Source organism: Carica papaya, chromosome 5 (genome assembly GCF_054855325.1).
Source record: "Carica papaya isolate Zhongbai chromosome 5, ASM5485532v1, whole genome shotgun sequence".
NCBI classification, from domain to species: domain Eukaryota; kingdom Viridiplantae; phylum Streptophyta; class Magnoliopsida; order Brassicales; family Caricaceae; genus Carica; species Carica papaya.
Genome location: NC_142313.1, coordinates 6,514,131 through 6,529,046, shown reverse-complemented (window position 1 = coordinate 6,529,046; position 14,916 = coordinate 6,514,131). Strand labels below are relative to the sequence as shown.

At 35.2% G+C, this 14,916-nt stretch overlaps 3 protein-coding genes and 1 non-coding gene across 7 annotated transcripts; 2 read left to right on the top strand and 2 right to left on the bottom strand.

The window, feature by feature from the left end:
* Window positions 1-1,055: 1,055 nt before the first annotated feature.
* LOC110819488 (uncharacterized) lies at window positions 1,056-3,111 on the bottom strand. The gene is made up of 2 exons (XM_022048707.2): window positions 2,616-3,111; window positions 1,056-1,688 (listed from the first exon to the last, which is right to left on the bottom strand). The coding sequence occupies exons 1-2, from the start codon at window positions 2,881-2,883 to the stop codon at window positions 1,477-1,479; spliced, it is 480 nt and encodes a 159-aa protein (XP_021904399.1). The 5' UTR covers window positions 2,884-3,111; the 3' UTR covers window positions 1,056-1,476.
* Window positions 3,112-3,335: 224 nt separating this feature from the next.
* LOC110819418 (serine/threonine-protein kinase 12-like) lies at window positions 3,336-8,646 on the top strand. 4 transcript variants are annotated; one of them, XM_088220251.1, is made up of 13 exons: window positions 3,336-3,782; window positions 4,010-4,246; window positions 4,368-4,442; window positions 5,067-5,147; window positions 5,301-5,395; window positions 5,779-5,899; window positions 5,980-6,059; window positions 6,981-7,043; window positions 7,185-7,297; window positions 7,375-7,460; window positions 7,631-7,749; window positions 8,215-8,354; window positions 8,459-8,646. In XM_088220251.1, the coding sequence occupies exons 1-12, from the start codon at window positions 3,744-3,746 to the stop codon at window positions 8,351-8,353; spliced, it is 1,248 nt and encodes a 415-aa protein (XP_088076377.1). In that variant the 5' UTR covers window positions 3,336-3,743; the 3' UTR covers window position 8,354; window positions 8,459-8,646. The 4 variants fall into 4 exon arrangements, with proteins under 4 accessions (XP_088076377.1, XP_088076376.1, XP_088076375.1 ...); XM_088220250.1 differs by having other exon boundaries at window positions 8,438-8,646; XM_088220249.1 differs by having other exon boundaries at window positions 8,215-8,646.
* Window positions 8,647-9,297: 651 nt separating this feature from the next.
* TRNAV-CAC (transfer RNA valine (anticodon CAC)) lies at window positions 9,298-9,371 on the top strand. The gene has a single exon. It is a non-coding gene; the product is annotated as a tRNA-Val (tRNA).
* Window positions 9,372-10,403: 1,032 nt separating this feature from the next.
* Window positions 10,404-13,527, bottom strand: LOC110819524 (uncharacterized). Its single transcript, XM_022048762.2, has 3 exons — window positions 13,231-13,527; window positions 11,682-11,736; window positions 10,404-11,174 (listed from the first exon to the last, which is right to left on the bottom strand). The coding sequence occupies exons 1-3, from the start codon at window positions 13,438-13,440 to the stop codon at window positions 10,792-10,794; spliced, it is 648 nt and encodes a 215-aa protein (XP_021904454.1). The 5' UTR covers window positions 13,441-13,527; the 3' UTR covers window positions 10,404-10,791.
* Between the last annotated feature and the right edge of the window lie 1,389 nt (window positions 13,528-14,916).

Genomic DNA, 14,916 nt, shown 5'->3' with positions numbered 1-14,916 from the left:
AATTCTCCTCCTTCTTCCCTGTGCATCTTCTTCATCCACTGCCACCAGAGATTTGCCTCCCCTGCCAAATGAAAAGCTGCCAATGACACCTTATTTGCTTATGGAGTATCTGCGAATCAAAGAATTGCTCAGCCCAGCTTATCCATTCGGTGAGATCTGTATCGTTGTAGATCGAGAAATCGAAGCGTCCCAGTCGCGAACTAAACGAGGGTCAGTTTCCTTCAGTACGATCCGTGCCACCGTCTCTGGTCAACCATGCCTGACCTTGTCGACCGACCGCGTTGCTGTTTGAGCCTTCCTTATTGAGACACAAGGTTTCTGTCAATCGCCAAAGGCTTTCTTCCGTCGCGTGGAGTTTATCCACCACACCAATTTCCATTAGGTGATCCTGCAGACCCCCCATACTTACTTTCAATTGTTCGATTTTTTATTTGTTAGTTGACATACCTGCTCTGATACCAATTGATAAAATCCCAATCAGAACAAGAATAGATTTTGAAACATTTTTCTTAGGATGAGAAATCAACCACAATTTTATTGCTGAAATTCTTGTCTCAATACCTTAGACATACAAGCTTAAATAGAAAAGAAAATATACCTGCTTTTCTAATACAATAAACTGTAAATAATTACTAGAAACTATCTGATCACATCTTCTTCAGAAACTGTCTTAGTAATTGTTTAATCCTTTTTTGTAGTTCTTGAAGTATCGAGAGTTGAACATCTTGGGTCTCTGTAATCTGCATACTGTATCAGTTCCATACACTAAATAATCAGGGGTTGTCACTGTTAATTATCTTGATCTTGTTCCTTATCCCCACAGCTAAAAATAAACTTTTGCCGCCCTTCAAAAGTTTAAATTTGGAGCAATGAACCAATCTTTATGATAAAATTTAAATTATTCACAACCTGATCTAACAGGAAAAAATAAATAGTTCATACATACATGAAGTTAAATTTTTTGTTATCTACATCAAGTGTTATATCAGTTTGTACAAAAAAACTTATAGAAGATCTGTACATTTAGCATTTTCCTCCAAAAAACAGTGAAATAATTGATAAATACTGGGTTTCAATTAATCAGGATACAAACCGGAATGTGAAACAAACCAGTAAAAAGCAATACAAGCAGCTACTAAAGATAGCTAGCAGAAGTTAGAAGCCAAAACAGCCAAATAGAAAAATGAGAATATCCTACCATACACATCATACCTTGACTAGTAAAGCAGGCGCTTTCTGTATATATTGACAAAGTTACATTGCACATGTCATCAACATTATTCCTTCCGTGACTAGACCTGAAACTCCCCAGCTCAGAATCGTGAAAGAACTTCTGCCAGGAAGATTACATTCTCCAATCACGGGAGAAATAAATCAAATTTACAAGTCAAGGTCATTCAGTGACTCAATTACAGAAACACCAGCAGATCTTCTTTGAACCGCCTCCAACTAAATGAAGAACATAAAATGACAAGGTCAGCTGGTTGGTTTCTTTCTAAAAGCTGGGTGTATTGTTCCAGAGGAAGAATCTAGTTTGTCTATTCTAGCTATACAATCCTTCATCCTCTTCACAATAATAGGAATAGCAGAGATATTACTAGAAAGTTTGTCTTCAAACAGACGCATTTTCTCTGCATCTTTTAGCTCAATGTGCATTTGTTGTGATCCTTTAATAGATTGGAAGTGTCCTGGATCGATATGGTAAAACAGAAAATAAATTAATAACAATGGGATTATGGGAAATTACAACCTTATAACAATAAAGAGATCAGTGGAGATACAGCACGAACACCATGAACAATATCATGAAAGGAAAGAAAAAAAATGTCTTCTAAAAAAAAGAAAAACTACATCAGTAACCAGGTATAGAAAACCAAGTTTGGATGGGTGGAAATTACAACCAAAGAATTTGATTCAATAAAGATATATTTTTGCAAGTCCGAAAACTTCAGGACGAGAGTCGAACCAATTGCTACTCATCAATATTCTCAACATCTCAAATTGATAACAGGCATGAACCTAAAGTTTCTCACTATACTACTTTGGCTTTAGGGCGTGTGGCATTTATGAGCTCATATCTGGATATAAAATTACAATTTCCAGACTTCTATGAGGTTATAACACTTCGGAATGCTCATGCACCTTTTTATGGATGACACAATAATCAGGCATTTATATAATCAAAAAGACATTTATAACAGAAAAAAAAAAGTGTAATTCGATTCTGTTAGACAAAAATTCCTTTAACGATGCACTTCAAAGATAACATGTTTCGATTCTGGTGCCTAGATTCTCATTGAAAGATGCCAAGGATTTCCACAGTAAAAAGCTGCCTCTAGAACAACAATAATCAGTTTCCCTAACCAACCAGGGCAACTAAGCCCAACTAAATTGTTTCAGTAGTGGTTCAGAACCAGAGTACGTTTAGCATTCTATCAGCATGGAACTACAGCCAAAATGCATTTGACATACACGACGTAAATCTCCCTAAAATTTCACATTTCTTCTTTGTTCTTCTCAGTTTTCTCGGTAACCAAACATTAAGAATCTGATAATCGCGTTTCGCAATAAACACAAAAAAGAAAAGGAGAAAAGCCCAAGAAAGCGTCACCAACCTGGATTTTCTTCCCCTGATGGTCCAGACTCCGAACCAGTTGCAGTGCGGGGCAAGACGGCTCTATGCTCAGAGAGAATCGAGGTCAATGTGTTCTTCAGCTGATCTGGGAGAGTTGCTCTATATTCAGCAACCTTTTCTGCCAGTTGCTTCACATCCGATTCGAGCTTCTCCAAATCTTCTTCCTCGGGGTTGGACCCTAGCTCAGGGTTCCGAAAGTTGAATCGGGTTTTCTCTTCCAGGTCTTGGGGTTTGTTGTTCAACGCCATGGATTTGGCTTTCTACACTGTATAGCTGAAATTTTCTATTTTTTTTTTCCTTGCTTTTCCGTTTATTGAAATCAGGGGTTTTAAATTTGAAAAATTCATGAGATTTTTGGTTGGAAATATACCATTACAAAAACGAAACAAAATTAAATATTTGCCCTAAGCGGGGCAGTTTGGGGGCAGAGTGCGCATCGCGCACCCATTGTACTCTCTCTCTCTCTCACTATTTTTTTTTTTAGTTTTAATAAATTAAATAATATTTTATTTAAAACTATATTATATAATTATATATCGCAAAATTTAATAATAATATGACGTTATAATACAGATCTAGTTAGATTAATATTGCTAATAATTTTTAACGGTATTTTAAAAATATAAAAATCCATTGGAAATAAAAAATAATAATAAAAAAAAAAAGTATAAGATCTTATTTGAATATTTTGAAATAATGTATTTAATCTTTTAAAACGGCTTCCGTGGTACCAAGTTCTCCATTTTAATTTCCCTCCAAAAATTGATGCTTAACATCCTCTCGTCTTTAATCAGATAATCGATTTTCTTTTCTTTCTCGCTTTCTCGGCAGCCAAACAGCAAGCTGTCGCTAACCATAACTATGATTCTAGTTCAGAAACCCTCCATATCGTGCTCAAGTTCAGGCGAAGTATACAAGGCAGAGGTATTTCGATGTCCCAATCAGCAGAAAAGACAACCAATGTCCTTGGTGCCTCCGAGTCCGACGAAGACCTATTCGGATTTTCCTACAATATTAACAGTTGCTACTTCGATTTTTAGGTTTTCAATTTCGTTATATTCAAAGGTGCCGTGTTTGCTTCTCTGGTCTGGTATTTTCTCACTCGTTGATGATGGAAGTTTGCAGAACCCCATCTCCTCCTTCGAAGGTACTTAATTATCTTTCCCTCTTTCCTTCCTTCTCACTTTCTCTCATGAACATCGCATTCCCGCTGATTTTGACTTAATTTGTATTCTTTTCAATGCGACGAGAAGTAAAATCATGATTGGATTCTTCTTCTTTTTGGGTCAAAAGGAAGGAAACACATAAATTTTCATGTTTTTGATATTGCAAGTGCAGAAATTGTGATTCTGATAACTATAGCGTATTGCACAGAGGATGCTGCCGAGAAGTATTGATTCAGAAGGTCCGTATCACCTTCTCTATTGTTCAGGTAAGGGTGATAAAACCAGGGTAATACGGGAGTTGGAGAAAGGAGTAGACATCAACCTTGCTGATTATGATAAGAGAACGGCTCTTCATTTGGCAGCCTGTGAGGGTTGCATTGAAATTGTTGTCCTGCTTTTAGAGAAAGGAGCTGATGTGAACTCCACCGATCGTTGGGGTCGTACTGTAAGTTACACATGTAAAAGTAGATACTTGGCCCGTCCTTATCATTTGTGTGTTGTGTTCTCGGTTTATTTTGAGATTGATAATTAACTTCCGGCATCTTTCATTTGACTAAAATCTGCAGCCACTATCTGATGCCAGAAGCTTCGGCCACGAGGAGATCTGCAAGATTCTGGAAGCTAGAGGTGGAACGGATCCGGTAATCTACTTTATTAAAACACATGTTATGGGTTTGTATCTGCATATATATATATATATACACACATTCTTCTGGCTATTGTTCTTAGTACTGGAGGAGCATAACCATAATTTATGAAAAATTATTAGCTGCCCTGTAGCACATATAAGTCAGTAAACTCCAATTTGATTCGTCACTTAAATTTTGTTTTTATGTTTTTCTTTTTTGACGAAAAATTAAAATACATCAATTGTTTATAGAGCCTGCTAACTCATTGTTTGTCTCCTGAAATATCTTATGATTACAAGTATCCAGCCAAAACTACATTTTTGTACTATAGTTACGTAATAGAACCTAAACTTATTTACTACCATTTAGTGCTTCACAAAATCTATCGATTTTTATCATCAAACTGTTATGAGTTCTTCACTGTGCACATAAATAGCTCAATCACTTGATATTGTTCTTGTTCTTATGTGCATGGCATAAAAATTTTCCTGGACCAACATTAGAGGCTTCACCTTGTATTTGATATCAAGTGCTCTTATTACAATATGAAATAGGGGCTCTTAGAAAATTGTATCTGGTTACATAGCCATGCATGTTATACATCAATTGATGGTTATATCATTCTCCTTGGGATAGGTGGGACTTGATTCCCAGATTCCTTGTTACGAAATTGATTCCAGTGAGATTGACATGGAGGAAGCAACACTTATCGGAGAAGTAAGTTCCTTTGCAATATTTCAGGAAAATATTCAGATCGAGGACAACTTGTCCATCTAGAGTACTTGATTCATTTTATTTTGGTACCTAAAGCTCCCAAAACTCTGATGCTCCTGGTGATACTTCCTTTACTTAAATAATAAAGCACTGCAGGGATCATATGGTGAAGTTTATCTAGTGAAGTGGCGCGGTACAGAAGTTGCAGCAAAAACCATTCGCTCATCCATTGCATCAAATCCAAGGGTGAAGTGAGTTATACCTTTTGAGACAAATCCTATTACGCTCTTTCCTTAATTCATATTTTCCTTTTTTTTCTGAAGGTTTTTTTTTCCTTCTTTTCTGTTAAATATTTGCTGCTTGCTATTTCAACTTAATTGGATCTGGTAGGCCTAACTTTACTAGCCAGAAATTAAGAAAGAAATAAACTGAATAAACAAATCTGAAAGAGTAATTTGAAAAGTGTTAAGAAGGACTCAATATCTAACTATTAATTCTTCACTATCCTTCACACTTAAACTCAGACCATGAAGATATTCTAGCAACAGTTCGACTTCTTATTCTATGTTGATGCCACATTTTACCAAGTACCTAGCTTACATGTTTTTCTTCTTGTATTGTTCCTGTACTAAAGGAATACCTTCATGAAGGAACTTGCCCTGTGGCAAAGGTTGCGCCATCCAAATATCGCACAGTTCCTTGGTGTTTTAAACAATTCTGATCGCTTGATCTTCCTAACTGAATATTTCCGCAATGTAAGTATGTAATTCAACTTATGATGCATGGTTTTTCTATGATTCTGCTTCCTGACTTCACTTCAATCTGCATGTGCTAGGGAAGTTTGTATGACATATTAAAAAAGAAAGGAAGACTAGATACACCAACAGCAGTTTCTTATGCTTTAGATATTGCGAGGTGTGTATATCCAAGCATATGCTCTTCTGCGCTAGACGTGGTAACTATATCATTATATTGCCCAAAAATATTTATTGTAACACATTTTTTTTATACTTTAATTTCGAATGTTATTGGTACATGGAGTTCTTTGTCCTTTCACATCTAGGACTTTCTTTTACTGCAAACTTTTTGACAGTTTGCAATGTGCATAGCTACCTTCTGCCTAACACATGGGGTGCCAACGTAAAATGTGTAAGAAACCTCATTTTTCCTACCTGAATATAGATATTCATGCTTATTCTATTAGTAGTATAAGGAGGTGGCACGTTATACCATGTTATCATCAGAAAGGTCGCTCGAATCTTCATTATAAGAAGATTGCAAAAAAGTCTACTCTTGTACAATGGCAGTTTAGGTAATTCTGGAAATTTTTTCCATAATTAACTGCTCTTCTTTGTATGCATCTACTGTTGTGGGAATACAAACAGTTCGTCTGAAATTGTTCTCTAATGAAGGGTACTTTTCTACTCTAGAGATTATAGGGTTCTCTGTATCCAACAAGTCCTAATTACTCTTTTAATTTCTAAAGATAGATATATAAAGGCAGAAATTCAAAGAAAAATGTCTTTTATCTACTGATTTCATTGTGTGTCGTCCCAGAATGTGATCTGTGAGTGGAGATATTCAATAGAACACACATTAAATCATTCTTAATAATTTGTAATCGGCTTTTATTCCTAATAGAAATATTAAGCTTTTGAATGAGCATAAATGTTAGCAATTAGTATTGTTTGAAAGTTCTTAATAGGTGTTACATCTGTAACTAATTGTTTTTTCTCTAATAGAAATTGTATGAATTAGTATTCCTTTCACTTGAAAGTTGTCTAACCCATTTGCAATTACTCCAACAGTGGGCTGATTCTTTCTCTGATCTCTCAGGGGCATGAACTATCTCCATCAACATAAACCACATGCTATCATACACCGAGATTTGACACCCAGGTACTTTGGCTTGTACCTTTTTGCTAGATCCATCATATGAGCATGGTATTTTTCCCCGTAAGGAGTCAGTTCATCAAAATTGACACATTCGTCTTGCTTCCATCAACCGTCTTACTTATTAGTGTTCTGTGAGACTGACAGGAATATATTACAAGATGAAGCTGGACACCTCAAGGTCACGGACTTTGGCTTGAGCAAAATTGCCCAGGAAAAGGATGCGTATGGTTATAAAATGACGGGAGGAACTGGTTCATGTAAATCTTCTAACAGATATCTAAACCTTTCTTAATATGGAATCTGTGCTTAACTGCTCTTATGAAAATTTTACCAGATCGTTATATGGCTCCTGAGGTTTATCGCCGAGAATCCTATGGGAAAAGTGTTGATGTCTTTTCATTTGCTCTACTAGTACATGAGGTAGCTTTAATGAGAACGCTACTTCTTTTCCATCTATTTTCTATTTACATATTTTTCTGAACATTAATTCAATAACTTGTTAAATTTTTAATTTGGATATGATTTTAATGGCGGTTTTTTCTTAAAAAGGATGAGGTATTCATTTTCTGTTTTGGATTTTATTTGTGTAGATGTTCTTAGGGGGACCATCCAATAGAGCAGAAACTGCAGAACAAATTGCTGACAGGCGAGCATATGAAGATTTCCGACCGCCTCTTTCCTCGATTGTGTATCCTGAATCCATCAAGACGTGAGTTCTCTCCAACTGCTTTTTCACCTTGATGATTCCTTAACCCACATGAAATTAACTGTTACTGTATTGGCCTTATACTCTAGATAAAGTAAGGTTTTTGATAGTTGCCCAGATTTTGGTAGTCACTAGACAAAAGTTATTTTTGGCTCTTTTTGGGTACTTCCAATACTGGATTGTGTAAGTGTAATATTTTTAGGATAGCGATTCAGAACACTTTTACTTCCCTCCTGGAAACATAATCCCAAGAATCATTCAATTGATCTTTCTAAGGGAGGCCTTGTGCTCTTGGGGGAAAATGGACAAAGAAAAGATGCATTGAGTTATTACAGCTATATGAATTATCATCAGCAACTCTTGGATATATATATTTTGAGACCAATGAACATCTGATCAGATTTGGACTGATGATTTGGTTACTGCAGACCATAGATCTCTGAAGATGCTTGTTTTTACTTAATTTAGGCTTCTTCGAGAATGTTGGCACAAGAATCCAGACTGTCGACCTACTTTTGAAGAGATAATAATAAAGCTCGAGTCCATTGAAGAGAGTTTCCAGAAGGAGAAACCCATGGGAGATTGCTGCAGCTGTTCCATCTTATGAGGCAAGTTAATATAAAAATATTTGATTTTACACTGTTAGTTATTCTTCTCACCGTGTACTGTTCTTTCTGTATTTTACCAGAAGAACATTCTGTTCTCTGTGTAGAAACCAGACAATAATCAAAAGAAGATTAATCACATTATGAAGAACAATAAGTACTTACAGGGAAATTATGAGCCTGCTATTAGTAGCTATATTGATATGGTATTTGTTGATCAACTGTAATGATTCTGAGTTTTAATGAATTGATCGAATTTGGAGTGAATAAACTACTGAAATAGTAGTTCAAGTCATAGATTACTTTATTTTTATTCTAAAAAGCTACTGCTTTAGTATTAACCATTAAAATTATTCTCCTTTCTGCGTTGATGAATTGTTTTTCATACATTATTTTGCTGATTGCTCTTGAATCCATTTTCTTCTAAAACAAAAAGAAATAGGGTGTCACCATCAAAATGATCAACATTGTAAACATCTATACTAGGCACAACAAAAATAAGAAGGATATTTTCATTCACTAAAATAATTATGTATAGGATGCTACCTTCAAAATTAACATCATTTCAAAAAACAGTTTATTGATCAGTAAATTGGGTTCAAAGTTTGATATTTAAGACAAGTAAGTGGAATTGAAATTTGAATCCACCACTAAGTAAATGTATAAATCGGAACCAATATATAATAAGGAAGATGAATATTAGATTTGAAAATAATCAAAATTAACAAAGCTGAGTTAAGCTGATCTTGAGTTTTGGGGTCAAGAGTTTTTCATTTTAATTACATTTAAACTAAATTAAGAATTAGATTAAATTTTGAATCAAAAGCTAATATTACAAAGGCAAAATCCAAATACTCAAATATAATTCTCTTTCCAAGTTTTGAGCTTGACCGCGGGGGTAAATAAAACTAGGAAATTAGAAAAATCGTCAATCAGAAGCACAGATGTCTGGGTGGTGTAGTTGGTTATCACGCTAGTCTCACACACTAGAGGTCCCCGGTTCGAACCCGGGCTCAGACATCAAAAGTTTTACATTTTTTCTGCAGTTTGCCTCTGGCTCATATGAAACGCTGTCGTTTCACTGATATGCCATTTTCTCTTTGTACAACTGTGATAGTTCCGCACCATAGACACCCTTAGCTACGTATCTATGCCGCGTCCAACATCCAGACACGTCAGCCTACGTCACACCACAGCCATCGTCCCCAAACGGAGAAAGTCGTAGATTTCTTCCCTAGAAAATGTACATGTAAAATTCAAATTAAAATATTTTCAGTTGAGAAATAACACAATTACTCCGCCAAATTTTTTGGCTTCTTCCCAAACTTTCACCAGTACCTCACCTCAACATCATATATCAGAACTCGCATCCTATCGAAATTTCGAAGCTAGGTTTCCCAATTCACTGAAAAGGGTACGCCAAATCAGAAATTAATTTGAGCATGTATGATGGTTTGCCCATGGCAAGATTTGGAGAAATGAAAGAAGATGATGGATTCTATAAGAAGCAATGCGTTAAGCTGGCACGAAAGGCAATTAGGCACACAAGTCCCGATCCAATGGAAAGACGGCGATTAGTGAAGGGTTTCACCTAAAACCTGGTTAGCTTCATACTGAAGATCCAGGAGATTGTGTAGTGTCAGTGATCTGGAAGAGCTTCTTGGAGAGGCTATTGAGCAAAATACGTTGCAGACAGTTGTGCTAGTGTATTGGCTTGGGGAGGTTAATGGTGATACAAATCTTCAGCCGACGTTCGAAGCAATGAAGAAAATATTTAAATTGAAGAATCTTATATTGCAGGATTTCACATAAAGAGTCTTGTGCTTACAGAAAGTTTTATAAATAGAGTTGAAACCCCTGTATCAAAACATGCTCATTCAGTCTTTCTACACTGACCAGGCTTTTCTTTCGTTTTACTCTTTCTTTCTTTTTCTTTGTTGGGTGAAAACATTGCAGCTGCTGAAAAACTCACGGGGGTCTTGTTGAAATCCAAAAATAACTCAGAATTTAAAAAAACTGTGTTTAAATTCTGCAATCAAAGTAAATGACCTCTAAACTGAAATGAGATTTATATGATTTAAGAGGCTGGTATTGAATAGCACAAGAATTTGTACTAGGAATTCTACTATTTTCTTCTTGAAAAGCCAAGACATTCTAATAATCTCTCCTATCATCACCTTCATGGCATGAAAACATTTAACTTTAGGTTTCTTTCCCAGTTTCCATCAAGGCAAATCATGGCATGAAAAGCTAGGGAATGCGTCTAGCAAATGTGAAAACCATGTAAAAGATCAGATCACTGCACTGCAGCAATGAATTCCACCCATAAAAAGTTACTAAATCAGCAGTAAAAACTTCTCAGCATCAGTACAGGGCCATAGGAACAACCAGCAGACTTTTCCCTTGATGAATTGTTATCTTCTATCTGACCAGATAGTATTCACTCCCCTCCTGCTTTTGCCTGCTGACCACTTCTAAACGATTGCTTTGTTACTCCATAATAGACTGATTTACCACCAGAAAATGTTATGAAATTCCATCCAAAAGCAGATCCTCCAACAATATAAGATCCCGTGGTCTGGCCATTTTCAGTTAGTTGTATCTCATCCACAATGCTCGACTGAGAATCTTCAGATGGTTTCCCAGTTACGGATTCTGGTTGATACTGGTTTGCTGGGCTATTGGTTTGGAACTGCTCTTGTTGTTTTTGTCCAACCCCATTTTCACTCGACAATGGTTGGTTTGCAACCACATTCTTACTCTTTGTTGTGGAGTCTGTTTCTCCTATCATCTGTTGGTATAGCTCCATCATGACCTTCATCTCTGCAATTGCAAATACACATTGAAAAGCAAGCATTTTTTTAGACTAAAAAAGTAGCATTAACAAGCATCAGCTGGGTGTTACCAAGAATTGTTCTATCAGATTTCCTGATGACAAAAGGTTAGGGAATGGATGCATGCATCTCTGATTCTATTAAAAGGAGACAAATAGAGCTTTCCAAGAATTGTTCCCATATAAAGTTAAAAAGAAAATTGTGTAAAGAGCAACATAGTTAACAAAGGAAAACTGAGGGCAAGTCTGAGAGAAGAAACTGACGTACATGAAAATCATAAATTTCTACTGCTAACCAAGTCCATGATGGTTGACAAAATATAACTTAGTTTGCCTGAAGCATGTTAAGCCAGAGATGATATTAGCAAGGCGAAGTAGGATTTATTTATTTATTTATCTATTTAAAGAAGAAAGAAGATAAACCTTGGTCCTCCGTGCTAATAACATCTCTTGTCTTAGACATGTCATGTAAATAAAAGAGAATTTCATGAGCTTACTTTCACAAATTTCTTGAGCTGCCTTGCAATTCAGGAAGTCAGGGGTCCGAAGCACCTTATAATAACAGCAAAATCTTAGGCTCGTATATACTTATGGTGTTGCTAAAGTATAAAGATTCATGTAAGTTAACAAACAAAAATTAAACAAATAGCTTCAATGAGGAAATTGATGTACTCATCGATAAAATGCTGATTAACCATCTCTAAAAAAACAAAACAAAGTAACTAAAACTTGAGATTGTAACAACCAAAATGCACATACTCAAGAGTGGAGACATTGCACAACAGCCAAGTGAGCATTCAGACGAGTACCAAGTAAAAATTACAACTAAGGAAACAAATGTATATTACTTGATAGCTCGCCTCCACTAGTTCATCTCCACATAATCTAACCCATATGCCAGAAAACAACCAGAAACAAATGAGAAGATTACCAAGTAAAGATTTATGCTGGGTATTGATTAGTTAAATCTGGCTGCTGATTAAATATGCTCTAAATTTTATCTTCAACAGTATCCAAATAAAGATTTCCTTAAGCCAGACTTAATCAGTATCTGTTTTCCTATAAAGAGCCCTTGAGATACACAACAGTTTTAAACACACATGCCAGAAACACACACTTAAAGGAATATCAACCATTAGTAATCTACTCTTTTGGACGGAATTGACACATACCAAAAACACTCATAAAAAGGAATATCAACCATTAGGTAATCAACTCTTTTGGACGGAATCGACACATGCCAAAAACACTCATAACAAGGAATATCAACCATTAGGTAATAAACTCTTTCGTATGGAATCGGCACGTGCCAAAAACACTCATAGAAAGGAATATCAACCATTAGGTAATCAACTCTTTTTGATAGAATCAACACATGCAAAAACACTCATATAAAGGAATACCAATCAGTAGGTAATCAACTCTTTTGGATGGAGTCGGCAATGTGCCCACCAAGCAGTGGTCTTGAAACACTCTGCCCAATAAACATTGGTAAAAAGGAAAAATGGTCATAAAAGACTCGGCTCTTTATTGAAGTTGCATGGCATCAGCAATGTGCTTACCATGCCATCCTCGTGGATCATCAAATAAGCTTTCGTGAATAAACCTCACTGGTAACAAAAATATAGCCACTAGATGATCATAAGTTTCATTTAGGCCACAACTATTATTTGTTAAAAAATCACAGGACACGTTTGACCACATCACAGGACTTCAGATGACAATCGGTAATCACTCCTAAAGCAACCCTTGACTAATCCATTAGTCTACCAAGCTGTATGTAAAACAACTACAAACACAAAATATCAAATCACCATACCCTAACTAAACAAACTCAGAAACGAAACTAAATTTCACGTCCTCAAGCATAAAATGAAAGATTTAGGGCTCAAAACCCTATTTAACCCCGCACATAATAAACAAAATTTTAGTCACCCAGGAAGGACCAAATCATAGAGCTTAAAAGTACTCAACGAACCCAATACATAAAATCGCGAAAGAAAAACCTCCGAATCGACAACAAATTGTCATCAAATACTTCAATACCTCGATAAAATGAGGCCGGAGATCTTTGAGAATAAGACGCATCTTGAAGTAGGGGGAATTCTGGATTCCGGCATTAATGTCAAGTGGTCTCTTCTTGCCCCCTTTATCTGGAGAAGAAGGAGCAGAAGGTTGTGGAGGAGCAGTTTGCGCTGTACTTGGTGGAATTGAATTTTGGGTTGCGGTGTCCTGCGCAGGTTTGGGGTCTTCCATGTTTGAAAGCTTTAAAACGTAAATGGAGCAGATGAAGGAAGACGAGAAGTGGAGCAAATGTCGAGAGGTGTTTGGCTCGGAGTGTATTATTACACGTCGGCTTTTAAGTTCTTTTCTTTCTTTCTTTCTTTTATTTTTTTTTTTTAATTGACAAAGAATATAAATTTTTACGTTTGGAAAATTAAATATATTAACAAAATTAATTAAATATGTAAATAATAATTAATTTGTATATTTTACTGGAACAAAAAATTATTTGTAAATTCATTTACTGAAATTTCTAATTGATTTAATCATAAAATAAATAATTTTTTAATACCAAATTTTTAAATGTGAAAAAATAGTCAGAAAGTAAAATAATGTTGGCTAAATTACGTAGAGAGACTTGAAGTTTGAATATAAGTACAAGTGAAATTATTACTTCATAAAAATCATAACCTAATGTTGTACAATATAATGTATTTGTGAAATAGTAATTAAATATGTACACCATATTAACAATATGATTATCATATAATAAAAAGCAGCGGGTGATTATAATTTTAAAAACATTAAAAAAAAATAGTAACTTTAGTTTATACGAGAAAACAATAGGAAAAAAAATATAAGAATTTTGAAAGTCAATAGATTATCTAAAGAAGTAATTAGCAAAAATCCCATTTTAATTTATGAAAAATATTGTGTTTGTTTGTGTAACCTAAATAAAGATGAAGAGACTGCATGATTTAAGTTGTGGTTTGGATGAAAGGACTAATAGTGAGAATGAGAGAGAATCATATTCATTAACGAATTTTGTAGAACTAAAAAGACGATAATAGGAGATGGTTTACTTTTGAAATATATGTGAGACAATGAGTTGTCGTATTAACAACTGATGTTGATGGTCATTACGGTTGTTGTGTTGTTAGTATGGTTTTAATTTTGAATGTATGTTAACCATAAATTTTAGAAATATATAATATATTTATTATTGTCAGATAGAATATTTTTTAGGTTTCATATCAAAATTTAAACTAACTAGGTTCTTTAAATTTTTTTAGTAGAACTAACCTTCTCTGACCTAAAACTTGAATTTGGAAAAAAATAAATAAATAAATTGCGTTAATGCAAACAAAGTAGTTCGAATAATTTGAGTTTCAAGTTTAATTGTCACTCTTAGTGATGAAAAATAAAAAGTGAAAGATAAGTTAATAGTAAATTGAAAGCATAAATTAATAGATTATGTTTATATGGATTCAATAGGATATTCATATGAGGTTAATCATAGAGATTCACTATGGCCTAATATGATTTTTCTACTGGGGATGGACTGGATAGCCCTGTGGTGGTACTGGATGATATGCTGGAGCCACCGAATTATACTGTAGTGGTGTCGGGTGATGCGGTTGGGGAACCGGGCTATATTGTGGTGTCGTCGGGTGGTACTATGGCTGGGGCACCGGATCATACTTTGGAAGTGTTGGATGGTACCGTGAA